Source organism: Bufo bufo, chromosome 3 (assembly GCF_905171765.1).
Source record: "Bufo bufo chromosome 3, aBufBuf1.1, whole genome shotgun sequence".
NCBI classification, from domain to species: domain Eukaryota; kingdom Metazoa; phylum Chordata; class Amphibia; order Anura; family Bufonidae; genus Bufo; species Bufo bufo.
In genome coordinates, this window is record NC_053391.1 from 174,940,469 (window position 1) to 174,957,387 (window position 16,919).

The 16,919-nt window shown below is 40.7% G+C and overlaps 1 protein-coding gene across 2 annotated transcripts in view; it reads left to right on the plus strand.

Annotated features, from left to right (window-relative positions):
- CLCN4 (chloride voltage-gated channel 4) overlaps window positions 1-13,659 on the plus strand; it is an 80,523-nt gene extending 66,864 nt beyond the window's left edge. For both annotated transcript variants that reach the window (XM_040423766.1, XM_040423765.1), the window contains exons 11-13: window positions 1,806-2,204; window positions 10,320-10,536; window positions 12,887-13,659. In XM_040423766.1, coding sequence (XP_040279700.1) covers window positions 1,806-2,204; window positions 10,320-10,536; window positions 12,887-12,977 — 707 coding nt within the window. In that variant the 3' untranslated portion in view covers window positions 12,978-13,659. The remainder of the gene's footprint in view (window positions 1-1,805; window positions 2,205-10,319; window positions 10,537-12,886) is intronic.
- The last annotated feature ends 3,260 nt before the right edge of the window (window positions 13,660-16,919 follow it).

Genomic DNA, 16,919 nt, shown 5'->3' on the forward strand with positions numbered 1-16,919 from the left:
AGCTGTTTCTATAGCTTCAGATATCTGCAGTGTATAACAACTGTCTACCTGAGTGGGTTACTTAGATTTAATGGATGCCATTATGGCACCAAAAATGGTAAAAAGCAGAGTGGACCCAGCATGCATGTGGAACCTGCACTTCCTGAATTTTATGGTTGCCATTAAGGCACATAACAGATAGTATTTAGTGTTAGGTTTCCGTCTTATAGAGATCGCCTTGACGTTTGGCAGACAGGCCCAAATAATTTTGTACAAAATGTATTTGCCAAGTATTACAAATTTACAAAATAAGTGTAGCATTAGCACCAGAATATTTTCTATAATTATGGCTAGAGATGAGTGAATTTCATATTTTGAAATTCGTTCACGCTTTGTTTGGTGGTAAAAGCAGAAATGCGTTATGGATTCTGTTACCACTGACTATAACGCAATTCTATTACGGAATGAATAACGGAATGCCTTTAGAGGCATTCCGTTATTCATTCCATCAAAATAGGAGTCTATGGGCTGCAAAATGGATCTGTCCCGTTTCCGTTATGCAGGGGAGATCCGTTATCTATAGACTATAGACTTCTATTATGACGGAATGAATAACGGAATGCCTCTAAAGGCATTCCGTTATGCATTCCGTCATAGAATTGCGTTATGGTCCGTGGTAACGGAATCCATGACGCAATTCTGCTTTTACCTCCAAACGAAGCGTGAACGAATTTCATAACATGAAATTCGCTCAGCTCTAATTATGACATTGTTGTACTTTATTTGTGTTTGCGGAGTGCTGTTGCATTGTGTTTTTTTCTTCATGTTTCTAGCCATGGCCGCGTGCACCTGCGCATTGGGATGTGCTGACTGACCCCCTTTTTTTGCAGTTGAGTGGGTTACTGTCATTTTACTTCATGAAATGGTTGCAGGAAGTATTTTTCCTAACAATGCAATTAGATTGTGTGAAAATAGGTATACCCTTCTACATAGGATCCTCTTATACAGGCCAATGACTGCCCCTAACAAAAGGCTGATCAAGGATATAACAAGTTGATTGGCCCTCATTTAAAGGGCATTTATACTACCTGATAAAGCCTGTATGAGTATGCACAAGATCCTTGTCCAAACGAGCTCTGAAAAATGCACAGTATCTAGCTAGTTTCACACTTCTGTTAGTAGTTCTGGCAGAGAACAGCATGCCGGAGCTCTCCGGATTAGGCATTGCTTAATGTTACTGGAATGCCTGCTGGCCCAGTTGACTATTGTCACTACCGGCAATCCTTGCCGGATCCTATTATAGTCAATAGGGTCAGCGGGCATTCTGGTAACATCCAGGAATGCCTGATCCAGAGAACTCCAGAAGACTGTTCTCTGAAGGAACTACTAATCGGGGTATAAAGCTAGCCTTAGACAGTTTTCCTTTATACCAGTTTTGATAAATCTCCCTCACTGTGTGTAGATACACACCCTAACAACGAGGGAAATGGTAACACCCAGTCGTCAATGTATTCATACAGTCCCAGGTGGAATAACTGAAGAATACAGAGTTCTAAGAGTAGATACTTCAGAATCGTTACTACTCGGGGAATACAGATAATTACTAGGGGAAGTGACAGGTCCTCTATAAGTACCTGATGCAGATCCCAAGCTATCCTTGTTTTTGTCATATGTAATCAATTAGCGCGTATTTCAATCTAGTTTCAGTTGCATTTATCCATGGCCACAATGAGAAAATCTATATCAACACTGCTTTGTAGAACAATAATCAGTCTTTGCTGTAGAGCCCACAATATCCAGAATAACATTAATTGTTTGATTTATAGGTGGTGTCACTAGGATGACCGTTTCCTTGGTTGTCATCATGTTTGAGTTGACGGGTGGTCTGGAGTACATAGTACCATTAATGGCGGCCGCTGTCACAAGTAAATGGGTTGCAGATGCATTTGGGAAAGAAGGAATTTACGAAGCTCACATCCATTTAAATGGATACCCATTCTTGGATGTAAAGGATGAATTCACCCACAGAACTCTAGCAACAGATGTCATGAGACCTCGTCGTGGTGAGCCGCCGCTCTCTGTTCTTACTCAGGACAACATGACAGTAGAAGATGTGGAGACTTTAATCAAAGACACAGATTATAATGGTTTCCCCGTTGTGGTATCCAGAGACTCAGAACGTCTGATTGGCTTCGCACAAAGAAGAGAACTCATAATTGCCATCAGTAAGTTTAGGATTTAAGTTCATATGCTTTTTTTTTACTTTCATATTGTTTATATTTCATTGTTTACTCTTTTCAGCCTGAGGTGCACTAACATTTACTCGAATCCTGCACTTTTTTTAAATTTTAACATTTTTCTTCACATTTTATTACATTTATTTGTGCGAAAAGTGCAAATTAATTCTGCATATTATGAGGGATTATACCTCAATGCAGAGGGGCAGATATATCATTGTGTAGTAAAAGAAACAATGGAGTAGGCACCATATTAACCAAAAACTAGAACCACTTTTTTGCCTTTGCCAAAGTGAAATATGGGTGTGTAGTGATATTCTCTTATGTGTGTCATAAATTAGCTTTCTGAGTGTTTCAGGATAGGGTGTCAGTATGTGATCGGTGGGGCTCCGACTCCCGGGATCGCCAATCAGTGGAGCACCAAGGCCTCCTTGCAGCTTACTAAGCACAGCGCCATCCATTGAATAGCAGCTGTGTTTGGTATTGCAGCTTACTGACTTGAATGGGACTGAGCTACACCTAGGCCAGGTGACCGAAGAAAGTGACATCAAATGGCCTAGGAAGAGGTCTAAGCTGTCATTGGAATGCCAGAGCCTCTTCAAACAGCTTATTGGCAGGGGTCCTGGGAGTCAGACCCCCACTGAATAGATACTGATGATCTATTCTGAGGATAGGTTATCAGTCTAAAACACTTTAATGTCTAAAAACTGAATTCTGTCTTGACAAAAATGGAGTAAATGTACGACGGATCAGACCTAGCATAGAGCTCTTACCTACTTTAGCGCTGTTAATATTTACAGTAGAAATTTTCCACCACGGATCTTGCAGAAAATCTCCAGTAAGATTTGTATTTTTTACAATTTAATGCAGATTGTGCTGTATATTCATTATGGAGCTCACGCCTGCTACATTAAAAGTAATGAAATCTGGTGTGAAATCTGAGACAAATCTTCGACAGACTCAGCATGTCGTAGATCTGAAAATCTGTAGCATGCCTATTTTTCCTAGTGTAAAATGCACACAGCATGTGGATGAGGTTTGTAAAATGTCATCAGTTTGCCTAGTACCTTAATCTGCTTACCTTTAGAAATTCACAGTACCATACATTTCTGGCAGGGCTTATGGCTCAGTACGAGACATAATAAAATCCACCATGCTGAACCTTGTTACCTCTTTCAGCAGACACTGGGGGAAATTGGCTCTCATAAAAATTATAGTCAGGATCTGCTGACTCTGTAATCTATAATGTATAAAGTGTACCTGTACTTTTATTTGATATGTCATATTGAAATCTCAAAGGTTTTTATTGGTGGAGTTTTGAGTGCTGAGACCCCACCGATAGCTACAAACAAGGAGATAGAAGTGTTCACACAGAGTGGTGTCTCTTCTCACGGCTGGAGATGGGCTCGATAGAAAGTCGATGAGCAGTGTCTTGAGAGGAAAGGTAGGTCTCAGCTTGAGTGCTACTGTCTCCTCGTTTTAGCAATCGGTGGGGGTCTCAGCACTCAGGCCCCCACCAATCAAAACCTCAAAAACTCTGACATATGAAAAGTTTTTTTTTAAAGTACAGGTAAAGGAAAAGTATAGGATAAATTAGTTATGCGTTTTGTGACTTGAACACTGGGGAGGGAACCCCAACAAATCTTTTGCTGAGGGGTCTCCACCAGTCTTCATTCAGCCCTGGTCCTAATAAGTAAGGCTGGATATTCTACTTTCGAGATAGAAATAGCATTCCTGTTTAGCAAACCCAAATGGGCATGCTTATTTTGGAGACTAGATGTTCAGCCAACAGTTATCTCATTTGGTCAATATGACTGGGACTCGATGACCATCTAATATTGACCTTGCAATTCCCCCTATATGTCTGGGGAAATAATGAGTGGCAGTTGGATTTCAACATGCCCAATCCTTTAATTATTGGAAAGTTACAGTAAGCTACTGCCAGAGGTGTCTAGCCGTGGCTTGCTTCTTTCTCCCCATCATGAAAACATGCACGCTCAGTCAAACCATGCGAATCAGGAGAAATAGCCGTCAGCCAAATGAGCGTTTGGCCGACTGTTAATCGAATTTTTATGGCCAGCATTACCTTGTAGGCTGTTCATGATATCCCTTATTTGTTAGTGTTTATCATGTTAATTGGTTAAACTTTTTTCTTATTTCAGCATGCCGTAGACAATCTAAACTGCAAAGAGGCTGCCAAAACCTAACTTCTTAGTTTGCCCCAGATTTTCTATATAAAGTCCCTAAGGTCACATGAGGTATCTCATTACACTGCACAACAACATACCACAATCAAAGAGGAAAAAACACCAAACATTTAAAACATTTCAACCATTTTTCTCCAAACATATCTTCTTTTTATAAACATACACAAGAAACCGCTTGATCCCAGACGGCTGGGAAGCTGCTGCCAGGAAGTTTTCCTGAAATCCTTTTAATCATGACATTTAGTGTTTACAGAGTAGATCAGATTCATATGAATAGCATAGCTTACACCACAAATGTTAGTAAACTTACGTTTAGAGTTATTTTTCTCATTCAATATACTTTGTAGAAGCTCAATGGCATCAAGGCAAATGTTAGTTTTTCTCGTGTTGCACTAGCCTGTAGCTCTAACAGTGACCAATAGTTGTCTTGGGATTACTATGGTGTTTAACAGATGTGCTCATGCAGTTGCTTATCTTATGTTCATTCTGACCTGTATTCACCATGTAAACCAATCTCTTGTTTTTTCCTATTTTCCTTATTTCTGAAAGCTGGTGGAGCAGCAATACGACACAATAACTTCTCCACATATGGTGTTCAGTGTTTTACAGAGGCCCCTCCAGAAAAAAAAAGATTTTTGTTAACCCTTTTTTTAATTGATCTGGTATACAGTTGCAAGAAAAAGTATGTGAACCCTTTGGAATAATATGGATTTCTGCACAAATTGGTCATAAAATGTGATCTGATCTTCATCTAAGTCACAACAATAGAAAATCACAGTGTGCTTAAACTAATAACACACAAAGAATTAAATGTTACCATGTTTTTATTGAACACACCATGTAAACATTCACAGTGCAGGTGTAAAAAGTATGTGAACCCCTAGACTAATGACATCTCCAAGAGCTAATTAGAGTGAGGTGTCAGCCAACTGGAGTCCAATCAATGAGATGAGATTGGAGGTGTTGGTTACAGCTGCCCTGCCCTATAAAAAACACACACTAGTTCTGGGTTTGCTTTTCACAAGAAGCATTGCCTGATGTGAATGATGCCTCGCACAAAAGAGCTCTCAGAAGACCTACTATTAAGAATTGTTGACTTGCATAAAGCTGGAAAGGGTTATAAAAGTATCTCCAAAAGCCTTGCTGTTCATCAGTCCACGGTAAGACAAATTGTCTATAAATGGAGAAAGTTCAGCACTGCTGCTACTCTCCCTAGGAGTGTCCGTCCTGTAAAGATGACTGCAAGAGCACAGCGCAGACTGCTCAATGAGGGGGAAGAAGAATCGTATAATGTCAGCTAAAGACTTACAAAAGTCTCTGGCATATGCTAACATCCCTCTTTAGCGAATCTACGATACGTAAAACACTAAACAAAAATAGATTTCATGGGAGGATACCACAGAGGAAGCCACTGCTGTCCCAAAAAAACATTTCTGCACATTTACAGTTTGCACAAGAGCACCTGGATGCTCCACAGCAGTACTGGCAAAATATTCTGTGGACAGATGAAACCAAAGTTGAGTTGTTTGGAAGAAACACACAACACTATGTGTGGAGAAAAAGAGGCACAGCACACCAACATCAAAACCTCATCCCAACTGTGAAGTATGGTGGTGGGGGCATCATGGTTTGGGGCTGCTTTGCTGCGTCAGGGCCTGGACGGATTGCTATCATCGAAGGAAAAATGAATTCCCAGGTTTATCAAGACATTTTGCAGGAGAATGTAAGGCCATCTGTCCACCAGCTGAAGCTCAACAGAAGATGGGTGTTGCAACAGGACAACGACCCAAAGCATAGAAGTAAATCAACAACAGAATGGCTTAAACAGAAGAAAATACGCCTTCTGGAGTGGCCCAGTCAGAGTCCTGACCTCAACCCAATTGAGATGCTGTGGCATGACCTCAAGAAAGCGATTCACACCAGACATCCCAAGAATATTGCTGAACTGAAACTGTTCTGTAAAGAGTAATGGGCAAGAATTACTCCTGACTGTTGTGCACGTCTGATCTGCAACTACAGGAAACGTTTGGTTGAAGTTATTGCTGCCAAAGGAGGTTCAACCAGTTATTAAATCCAAGGGTTCACATACTTTTTCCACCTGCACTGTGAATGTTTACATGGTGTGTTCAATAAAAACATGGTAACACTTAATTCTTTGTGTGTTATTAGTTTAAGCAGACTGTGATTGTCTATTGTTGTGACTTAGATGAAGATTAGATCACATTTTATGACCAATTTGTGCAGAAATCCATATTATTCCAAAGGGTTCACATACTTTTTCTTGCAACTGCACATAATTGTTTAACAAACTTAGGGCACGGCCACGGCCACATGTTCAGGTTTCCTGATGCAGTTTTGGAAGCCAAAAACCAGGAGTGAATTCAAAAAAGTGCTATCTGTCCTTTATACTTTCTCTCCTTTTATGATCCACTCCTGATTTTGGCTTCCAAAACAATTTCAGTTATTTTGGCACTTAGATCATTTGACCCATAATAAGACTTGCTGGATCCAACGATGTACCATGAAGGCAGAAAACGTGACTATTATGGTGCCCCGGGGAAAGGGGGGCAGCATTGAACTGCTTTCTCTGTTCCCATCATGAAAACACTACATGTTGCCACTAGGGAGAGCTAAGTGCAAAGAGATTTTACAGCTTCCATTGCAGTCAATTGTAACTGTATAAATTCCTATGCACTGAGCTTGCAACAGTTTTATCATACACTGGTCATGGGAAGCAGCAGGCATAGAGCTGTATGGAAGTGATTTATTAATGTATTTATGTCACAAGGTGACTTTTTTTAATTAAAATTTCTTTAGGTTAATAAGAAAAAACATACATTCATCGGAAATTAGGGTTGTCGTGCTTTGCATCCCATCTTTCCTTAGAGTGTTTGACACACGTGTTCTGGGAAACTGGGAGGGGCAGGGGAGGCCTATACTCCAGGTTATGCAGAGCGGTAATAATCTATAGCCCGGCTGTAGATCCATATGCCTCTGATTTCATATGGAGGCATATAGAGTTTTTTTCTGTTGGATTCTATATACTTCTCACTGACAGAAATGGTGCCATGCTCCATCAGTTACAGTAGGCAAGTAATGCAACCCTTAAAGGGGTTGGCCACCTTTTGGAGGGTCTTGGCAAACCGTCCTCCTGGCCAGACCTGCAAAAAGGAAGCATTTTAACTTGCTCCCTGCTGCTCATTCCCAGCTCCTTTGTTTCCTGTCTTCGGATGCCTGCTGTCAATACTTTTACACCCTGCAGCCAATCACTGGTTTGAGTGGTGACCTGCTCTTCTTGCATCACCTGAACAATTGACCTGACACAAGGGGAGGAAAGCACCATTGCAGTGGTGTCAAAGAGAATGTTGACAGTGGGTAACCCAGGCAGGGCAGCTGAGGATAGGGATCGAAGATGCCGGGACCATGTGGCAGGATGCAGGTGAGTTTGCCTCCATTTTGCAGGTCTGGCCAGGACGGGGTTTGCCAATACCACCCAAAAGGTGGCCAACCCCTTAATGCAACATGAAATAACATATGATGTAAACAGTGCCTACAGCTTCGCAGAGTGGCACCAAAGGGAATTTTTGTGCCACTATATAGCCTGAAGACTCTAGTTGTATACTTCTGTATTAAATGAAAACATTTGACTGAGGCAAGCCTGTCATATGACTGATAAAACTGAGGAAAGCCTGTCAGGTTGACCCTTTCCATTAGCCATTGACAGAAGGATGCAAGATTTAGGTATGTTCCAAAATGCAATTTTTTGTTTTTAGCTTTTATTAGATTTTAACCTGCACACAAACCCTAAGCTGCCAGGTCTATGAAATAATATTAATAGTTTGTCTAACAACAGAAGAAAAAGTTGTTCGTAAAGCAGGAAACTTAATGACTAAGCTTTTGTGCAGCTGGGGAGCATAAAAGCTTCAAAGCCTTATTTTCCTTGTCTTGATAAGCAGAAAAATGTAATTATTGATGTTTGTCCTCTGGCATATTTCACATCTGCTATAGTATCAATCACAATGCTGAGGAAAGGCCAATTTTTATGCCTGGTCAATCTCATCTATCAAACTGATAATTGACTCTTTTTATGAAGGCTACCATAGAATACCTGCAGTCAGATCATATCAAGTTAATAGATATAATTGTGTACATGATACTGGTAGGATTTTTTTAATGTGAAGGGAGAATCTCTCCAAACTATTTTTTTTAATTTTTTTTGTTTAAAGTACAAGTGAAACCTCTAAAAAGGATCACCTGTTTGGGAAGACCACCCCAAAGAGGTTTCACTGTAAGGCTACTTTCACACCAGCCTTTTTTGAGGATCCGTCATGGATCTGCAAAAATGCTTCCGTTATAATACTACTGTCACGGATCAGCAGGTGTGAACCCACTGTGCCACGCCACTGACTGGCTATACTCTAGAGGGGTGTGTCTAAGCAACTACCTGGTTTTCAGAAGAGCCTCAGATGGTGAAGATAGACTTGAGCCGTTAAGGTAGTTGCCAGGGGCTACTCCAGTGCAATCCCTGAGTCAGTGGCAGCTGGTCCAGGTGGACCAGGAGATTTATGGGTAGGTACCAGAAGTACACGCGTAGTCAGGAAAGCGGGGTTGTTACCAGGAGCAACAGTGCAGTACCGAAGGTTGAGGCAGAGGCGTAGTCAGACAGGCAAAAGGTCAGGGCAGGCGGCACAGGTACAGGTCAGGCAATCCGGGTAGGCAACAGGAGAGACAAGGCAAGCAGGCAGGGATCAGATGATAAGCAGAGTCCAGGAACGAAGTATAAATCAGGAGCACACGAGAGTATCAGGAACCAGCAAACTCAAGGAACTTGACACTGAGACATCTGGGGCTGAGCCATCTAAATACCTGCAGGAGAGCCAGGGTTGGTCAGCGAGGTCACCTGACCTAACCCACACTGCCCAGGGAGTGATGCGCTACGCCCTTAAAGCAGTGTAACACGGAACCTGCCGACCTCATGCTGTGTCCAGGGCTGAGTGGAAGCTGTGGAGCGGAATCCTCAAAAGCAATACCACCTACAGACACAGAGCCCAGGATCGCAGTGATAAGCGGGTGAACAGGGAGGTACAGCAGCCGCTGTTACAAATACAACCTCATGAATCCGTCATGAACGACTTCCGTTGTATTATGTCTTCTATAGCCATGACGGATCCGTCTTGAACACCATTGAAAGTCAATGGGGGACGGATCCATTTTCTATTGTGCCAGATTGTGTCCGAGAAAACGTATCCGTCCCCATTGACTTACATTGTGTGCCAGGACGGATCTATTTGGCTCAGTTTCGTCAGACGGACAGCAAAACGCTGCAGGCAGCGTTTTGGTGTCCGCCTCCAGACCGGAATGGAGACTGAACGGAGGCAAACTGATGCATTCTGAGCGGATCCTTTTCCATTCAGAATACATTAGGGCAAAACTGATCCGTTTTGGTCCGCTTTTGAGAGCCCTGAACGGATCTTACAAATGGAAAGCCAAAACGCTTGTGTGAAAGTAGCTTAAAACTGTCTTGAAATAAAATAGTTGAAGATTTGTAGTACAATAAAACACATATTGCATTTCTAATGTATAAAGCTTCTCCCAAAATCTGAATAATATGGCAGACTGATTTATTTGTATGATTTTCCTAAAAATTAGATGGAGAACCTCTGTAAATATACAAAATAGAGTGGAATATTCTATTACAATCACAGCATACCGAGTTGATGGGATAGCTGTTGACACCAGGGTGGAAATGATGTTTATTTTACTTTCAGAGCACTTAGAGGGTGTGTTAGTGGATTGTTATGAAGACATGAAGAATTGGCCATGAAATGACTGTCTTGGTTATGTGTTTATTAATATGCCCAGTAACTGATGCTCACATAATGTGTTTAATTCCTAGAGAATGCCAGACAGAGGCAGGATGGAGTGGTAAGCAACTCCAATGTATATTTCACAGAAGACCCCCCGGAGCTTCCAGCTAACAGCCCTCATCCTCTGAAACTAAGACGCATTCTCAACCTAAGTCCATTCACTGTCACAGACCACACACCCATGGAGACTGTGGTGGACATCTTTAGAAAACTTGGATTGAGACAATGTCTTGTTACTCGGAGTGGGTAAGAATCGTTTTATGTGAGTTCTTGATTTCATTTACAATATGAATGGAATAAAGTACTATATATAAATTTAATTCTCCCTCATCCACATCCTCTTCCCCTTGTTGAACTTAATGGACTATCACTGAAACTACCGTGCTGCCAAAAGTCCTCTGACCTATCGAAATATGCACTCCACAAAACCTCTGAAGGAGTCCTGTAGAATCTTGCAGTAGTAGCAGCAGATCCTTTGAGTCCTGAAAATTAGGTAGGGCCTCAGAGGATTGGATTTGTTTTGATGCTTGATCGGATTGAGATCTCAGCAATTTGGAGGCTAAATTAATACCTTAATACTTACTGTCATATTTCTAAACAGTTTTACAGTGTAACAGGGTGTATTACCCATCTAAAGAAGGCCACTGTCATTAGGAATTAGAATCGTCAGGGTGGTATGTGTCAAAGTAACATCTTCATGAATCCCAGGACTAAAGGTTTCCCACATTGTCCAGATCATCACACTGCCTCTGTTGACTTGCCTACGTCCTATAGTTTATCCTGGTGCTATCTCCTGCTTAGATGAGCAAAACACCGAGCTATCCACATGAGGTAAAACAAAATTAGATTAATCAGATCAGGACACCTTCCATGGCAGTGGACAGAGGTCAGCATGGGCACTTTGACTGTTCTGTGGCTACACAGACTCATATACAGCAATCTGTAAAGTGCTGTGGGGGCAGGTTTTAGGTTTTAGGTGTCTGTGTTCCTCTGTCAGTGTTTGTAGATACATTTATATCAAACAGTGAAGACATAATTACAATTATGTAGCGCATGTCAGTGGAAGTAACTAATAGCTAGTTAGGGCAAGGTAGGGAAGTGCACTCCCAGTAGCCCTTCCAGTGACCTATTCACCATTCATGTAGACATCATAGGAACCAGCGATTTTAACCACCTCTGTAGCTTGCTCCAATTGATGTTCAGTTTTTATGGCAAATATAGTGAAAGTTACGTTTTATCCATCTTGATTTCTGGGACAAGATAGGTTTAAGTCCTTTCAAAGTTTTTTTTTTGTCTAATATGTGCTGTGCATTCTGACACTTTTCTATCAAAGCCAGCAGTACCTATTGTTGTCCTTCCTGGGGTCACTTTTTGTCCTTATACTGCATTGTCAGCACAAAGTGAATAGATGCAAGTAATACCCAGCTTGCTCAAGCATGGTGGCCTCTTCAAACAGTTGATCAGTGTGGGTGCCAGGAGCTGGACCTCCACCAATCTGATAGGGGTTCTGAAGTCATCAGTTTCATGAAACTAGACAACCCCTTTAAGAATCCCTCAGAACGATAATTTGGTAAAAATTACTGTATCGCATCAATGACTGTATCAAAATACTAAGCCGAATTTGGCTTCGTACCTCGATAACAAAGCCGAGTTCAGCTTCATATTTTGATACAGTAATTTATGCGAATAAACAAACTGACACGCGTTAAATGCCAGATGAAGTAAGTCTCGTAATATATGCGGAAACTTCAGAAAGACCTCTGCGGAGGCAATACATTTTACAGTAGGACGGAGCCCATATTCTTAAAGTTTTTAAAAGAATCAGTTTTGGATACAGCAATCCGAACCCGATTTGTTTAATCCTAATTATAATGTGTGAATCTTTTGTAATTAATGAATGCATTTAAAATAGAACATAAACCAAGTCTGCAAATTTGGAGACTGAATTTTATCCTATTACCTTTTTAATTTTATATGAGTTTTTTTTTCCAGGTATAGCTAATTCTGCTTTATTGTACCCTCTTTATAAAGCACAATCCATTTCACTCATGTTCTGAGCTTCTGGAGGACGTTATAAAGAGGAAACCTTTGTATATTGTAGAGCTGCTTATAAAAGCATCTTGTGCTTGTATTACGTACGGCAAAATGCTAATAAGAAACTTCAATTAAAAAAAAGGAGGTAGCCGAGTTTCCTAAATCGTTCAGCACAATCCTTTTGCAAATTATTAACACCTTTGTTATTTGGAAACATGCCACCCTTCACATGCCCTTGGGAGCCACCTTAATTAAAAAAGTATAATTTTTTCAGGTTTCAGAAAACGCAGTGTATGACCTGCCATGTAAAAGTGTTGATTGTAAGAAAGCACAGCTCTAATGCGCTCACTCATTTCAGCACCACATCTGCTCCAATTTCCCCAGTCCAAATGGAAATGAACAAATTACACATCATGTCTTTTTCTTCTCGTTTCTCACTGTTTTATTGAAGCACCGAGACAGGTTTTGTGTGATTTACTGGGGCCACGTGCACAGTAAAATGAAATGTAGTGAACTGTTTTCTAATGATCTTTTATGTCTTATTTCTGGTTCTTTCCTGTAGGAGGCTTCTGGGTATTATAACCAAAAAGGATGTTTTAAGACACATGGCTCAGATGGCTAATCAAGACCCAGAATCCATTATGTTTAACTAGACTGTACATTGCGTGTGGGAGGAATGTTCTGCAGAAGTGCTGGATGAATCTGGAGGCTTTTCAGGAAGGGGAGCAAAAACAGAAATGACGGTGGCTGACATGAAGAACCTGAAACACGTCTCACCAGTATGATCAGCAGCCTAACAGTTATGTGAGATATGCCCTCAGTAATGGTCACTGACAGTTGCACGTCACTCGAGATGCTCCCTTTTGCTTTGACTATAATGCATGTATGTGGCTGGATGTAAATTTCTCAATAACATTTTGAGGCTTTCAGATCATTTTTTAATGAAAATAAACTATTACAAACCAATGGACAGATATATAGTATTTATGTTAGATCTGAATTCAGACTTGGTGAGATTTATTGAAAAAGAATACCAGACTTTATAACTTACAACAGGCATGCTCAACCTGCGGCCCTCCAGCTGTTGCAAAACTACAACTCCCAGCATCCCTGAACAGCCTACAGCTATCAGCCTACAGCAGGGCATTGTGGGAGTTGTAGTTTTACAACAGCTGGAGGCCCCAGGTTGAGCATGCCTGACTTACAACATGAAAGCCTGTTTTACAGCGGTACATTTCTTAGAATGCATAGTTTGAGAGTCTCCTTCCTCGGAGTAGGTCACTTGGTCTTTTGTCAAGGTTGTAATTTTATATAATTTTAGAAAAGAGCAAAGTTTGTTCATTATTTTGGGAGATAAATGTTTTTGATGCATTTATTTGCTTTGTGTATATATATATATATATATATATATATATATATATATATATATATACATTACAGACCAAAAGTTTGGACACACCTTTTCTTTCAAAGAGTTTTCTTTATTTGCATGACTATGAAAATTGTAGATTCACACTGAAGGCATCAAAACTATGAATTAACACATGTGGAATTATATACATAACAAACAAGTGTGAAACAACTGAAAATATGTCATATTCTAGGTTCTTCAAAGAAGCCACCTTTTGCTTTGATTACTGCTTTGCACACTCTTGGCATTCTCTTGATGAGCTTCAAGGAGGTAGTCCCCTGAAATGGTTTTCACTTCACAGGTGTGCCCTGTCAGGTTTAATAAGTGGGATTTCTTGAGAAATAATTCACAGTATGAAAAAATATATATAGTGTAGGAATACAAACTGTATATCACTGAATAATTTTCCCACTAAAACTTAACTTTTAGTTATGAACATTTAAAATAGGTCCCACAAAGTATTTAGATAACTGCATATAAGAGATACAATGGACTTATGCAGAGTAGGGCTCAGGGTATATAAACAAAGATAGAGAGCACGGTTTTGGACTAGATAGTCCCCACTCACGGTTTGATGATTTTTCTGTTATGGAGATAACTCGTACCACAGCAGGATGTAGATATTTGTGGTGGGGAGGTCCGCAGGAACAAAATAGATGGGTGTTCACTGCAAATATCATGTAAAAGATGATGTCATCACCGGCTCTTCTTGTATAGGACAAAATAGGAAATTGGGAAAATGATATCCCTAGCCGACTAGTGAGGCCCTGCCTAAAAGCGGAGAGGTCTCCCGCCTATGTGCGGGAGAATCACCCCCAGGAGAGTGACCCCACTTATCGACGGCTATCCCTATTATCCTGTCCCTGAAAGTGATATTTCCCAATGTCAATGCAGCCAAAAAGAATAATAAAGTAATCCCAACGCGTTTCCTCCGATGAAGATATATGTATCACCGGATTCATCAGGGGATGTCAAAGTGAAGGTATATGGATGGATCAATGGCACGGTAGCCGTCAGCCCAATAGCTCTCTGTAGATAATCTCCAACTGAATAATGCAGTCCAGAGTAATATCTGCAACTGCCCCCCTATATATACCAATCCCAATTATCATAATAGATAAGAAACAAATACCTCATGGTTTGTAGTCAGTGGCGTGCGTTCCACCATCGCCAATGCCGAAACCGGAAGTGTGTTATTGGTATAGGCGCCGACCGCTATCATTGGCTGTTGGTGGAACGCAAACCACAGATGGGACGCATGGATGACCGAAAGTAGGCATAATGAACCGGAAGGGACAAAAAAGAACGCTGGAACGCATATTAAATGCGTTCCAAAGCGGTCCGGTCATAAAAATGCGCCAAACATTGTAAGGTTATAAATATAAGGCACATAATTGAGCAAAAATACTGCTATTACATACTAGGACATTGCTCAAAATAGTTAATCAGCATAATTTGAAGTTATGACTCACAGAGGTAAAGAATTGATTAATCCATATATCATAGTGGCATATATATAGAGGATTGATAAGTTGGAGTAATAATATGGGACGACAAATGGAGGCAAGGGGAGGACATTCTATTGTTTCTACTAAAACTAATGATTTCATCCTACCACCTGATACTTGTACCATTTGAATATAGATAATAAAATAAAGACCTATTCCGGTCTGATATTATCATTTGTTAGGTCCGATTTTGATACTTAATAATCATGATCATTTGAATTAGATACAACAGATTTTCAAGAAGATAAATATATGTGTCCAAATAAGGTACAATATAAATAACAAAAATAATAGTCTTACAAGAGGGAGGGTAGGGGAGTGGTTTAACCCATTTGGGTAATATGTCGTTATTATTAAATAACTAGGAAAAGCAGGAAAAATAGAGAGCCACCATGTAGTCCAACAAATTTAGATGAAGCAACCAAAGGACAGGATTTCATTAAGCCCATGTGGGCTCACCGTTTTTAATCGGTAGGTCCATTCGGACTCTTTTTGTAAAATTCTCCTGTCGAGGTCGCCTCCTCTAGGGGATGGGCGAATCACCTCAACAACACAGAATTTTAAACATTTGGGATTTCCATCGTGGTGATCATGGATATGTCTAGAGAGAGTGGTATCCTTCTTATGTTTGATGTCTCCTAGATGATCTCCAATTCTTCTTCTAAATTCCCGCTTGGTCTTCCCAACGTACTGAAGTTGACACAAACATGTACAAAGATATACCACCCCAGAAGTCTTGCAATTAGCGAAATCCCGAATAGTATATGTTTTGTTAGTGGTATTACTGGTAAAGTTTTTCGTTTGATGTATGTATGGACAAGCTATGCAAGAACCGCATTTAAAAGTACCCAAATGTTTTCTATCTAACCAGGTGCCGGGTTTTTGGACTGCTGTATAATGACTATGAACAAATCTGTCACCTAGCGATCTACCTCTTCTGTATGTTATGGCAGGTTTAGGTGGAAGAATGTCACGTATGTCTGGGTCCAATAGAAGCATATCCCAATATTTTTGGAAGATATATCTAACTTCTCTATTGCAGGTGTCGTATGTGCCAATTATACGAAAGATGGAGTCCGTGTCTGTATTACTTGGTTTGGGTGATAAAAGATCCGTTCTATTTTTACTCAAAGCCGACCTGAAAGCCCTTTGAAGGGGATAATCAGGATACCCTCTTTGGTTGAACCTGGTTTTAAGGTCTTTTGCCTGACTAAAGAAATCTTTTTGCATGGTGCAGTTTCTGCGGACACGCAGATACTGTCCCTTTGGGATGCCGCATTTGAGGTTTTCTGGGTGATGACTTTCCCACCTAAGCAAATTATTTGTTGCTGTTGGTTTTCTATAAGTTTTTGTAGTAATTGCGCCATTCCTTAGGGTGATGTATAAATCCAAGAAGGCAAGACCTTGATTATACACTTCTGATGTGAAGTGCATACCTATTTGATTATTATTCAGGTCGGCCAGAAAGTCAGAGAATAGCCGTCTGGGGCCGCTCCAAAATATCAGAATATCATCGATATAGCGGCCCCAGAAGACTATCCTCGACGTCCACGGACTCTCATCTGCAAATACCAGCGTGTCCTCCCACCAGCCCAGGAACAAATTAGCATAAGTGGGGGCACAAGAGCTCCCCATTGCTGTACCCCTGAGCTGGTGGAAGAACCTGGAATCAAATA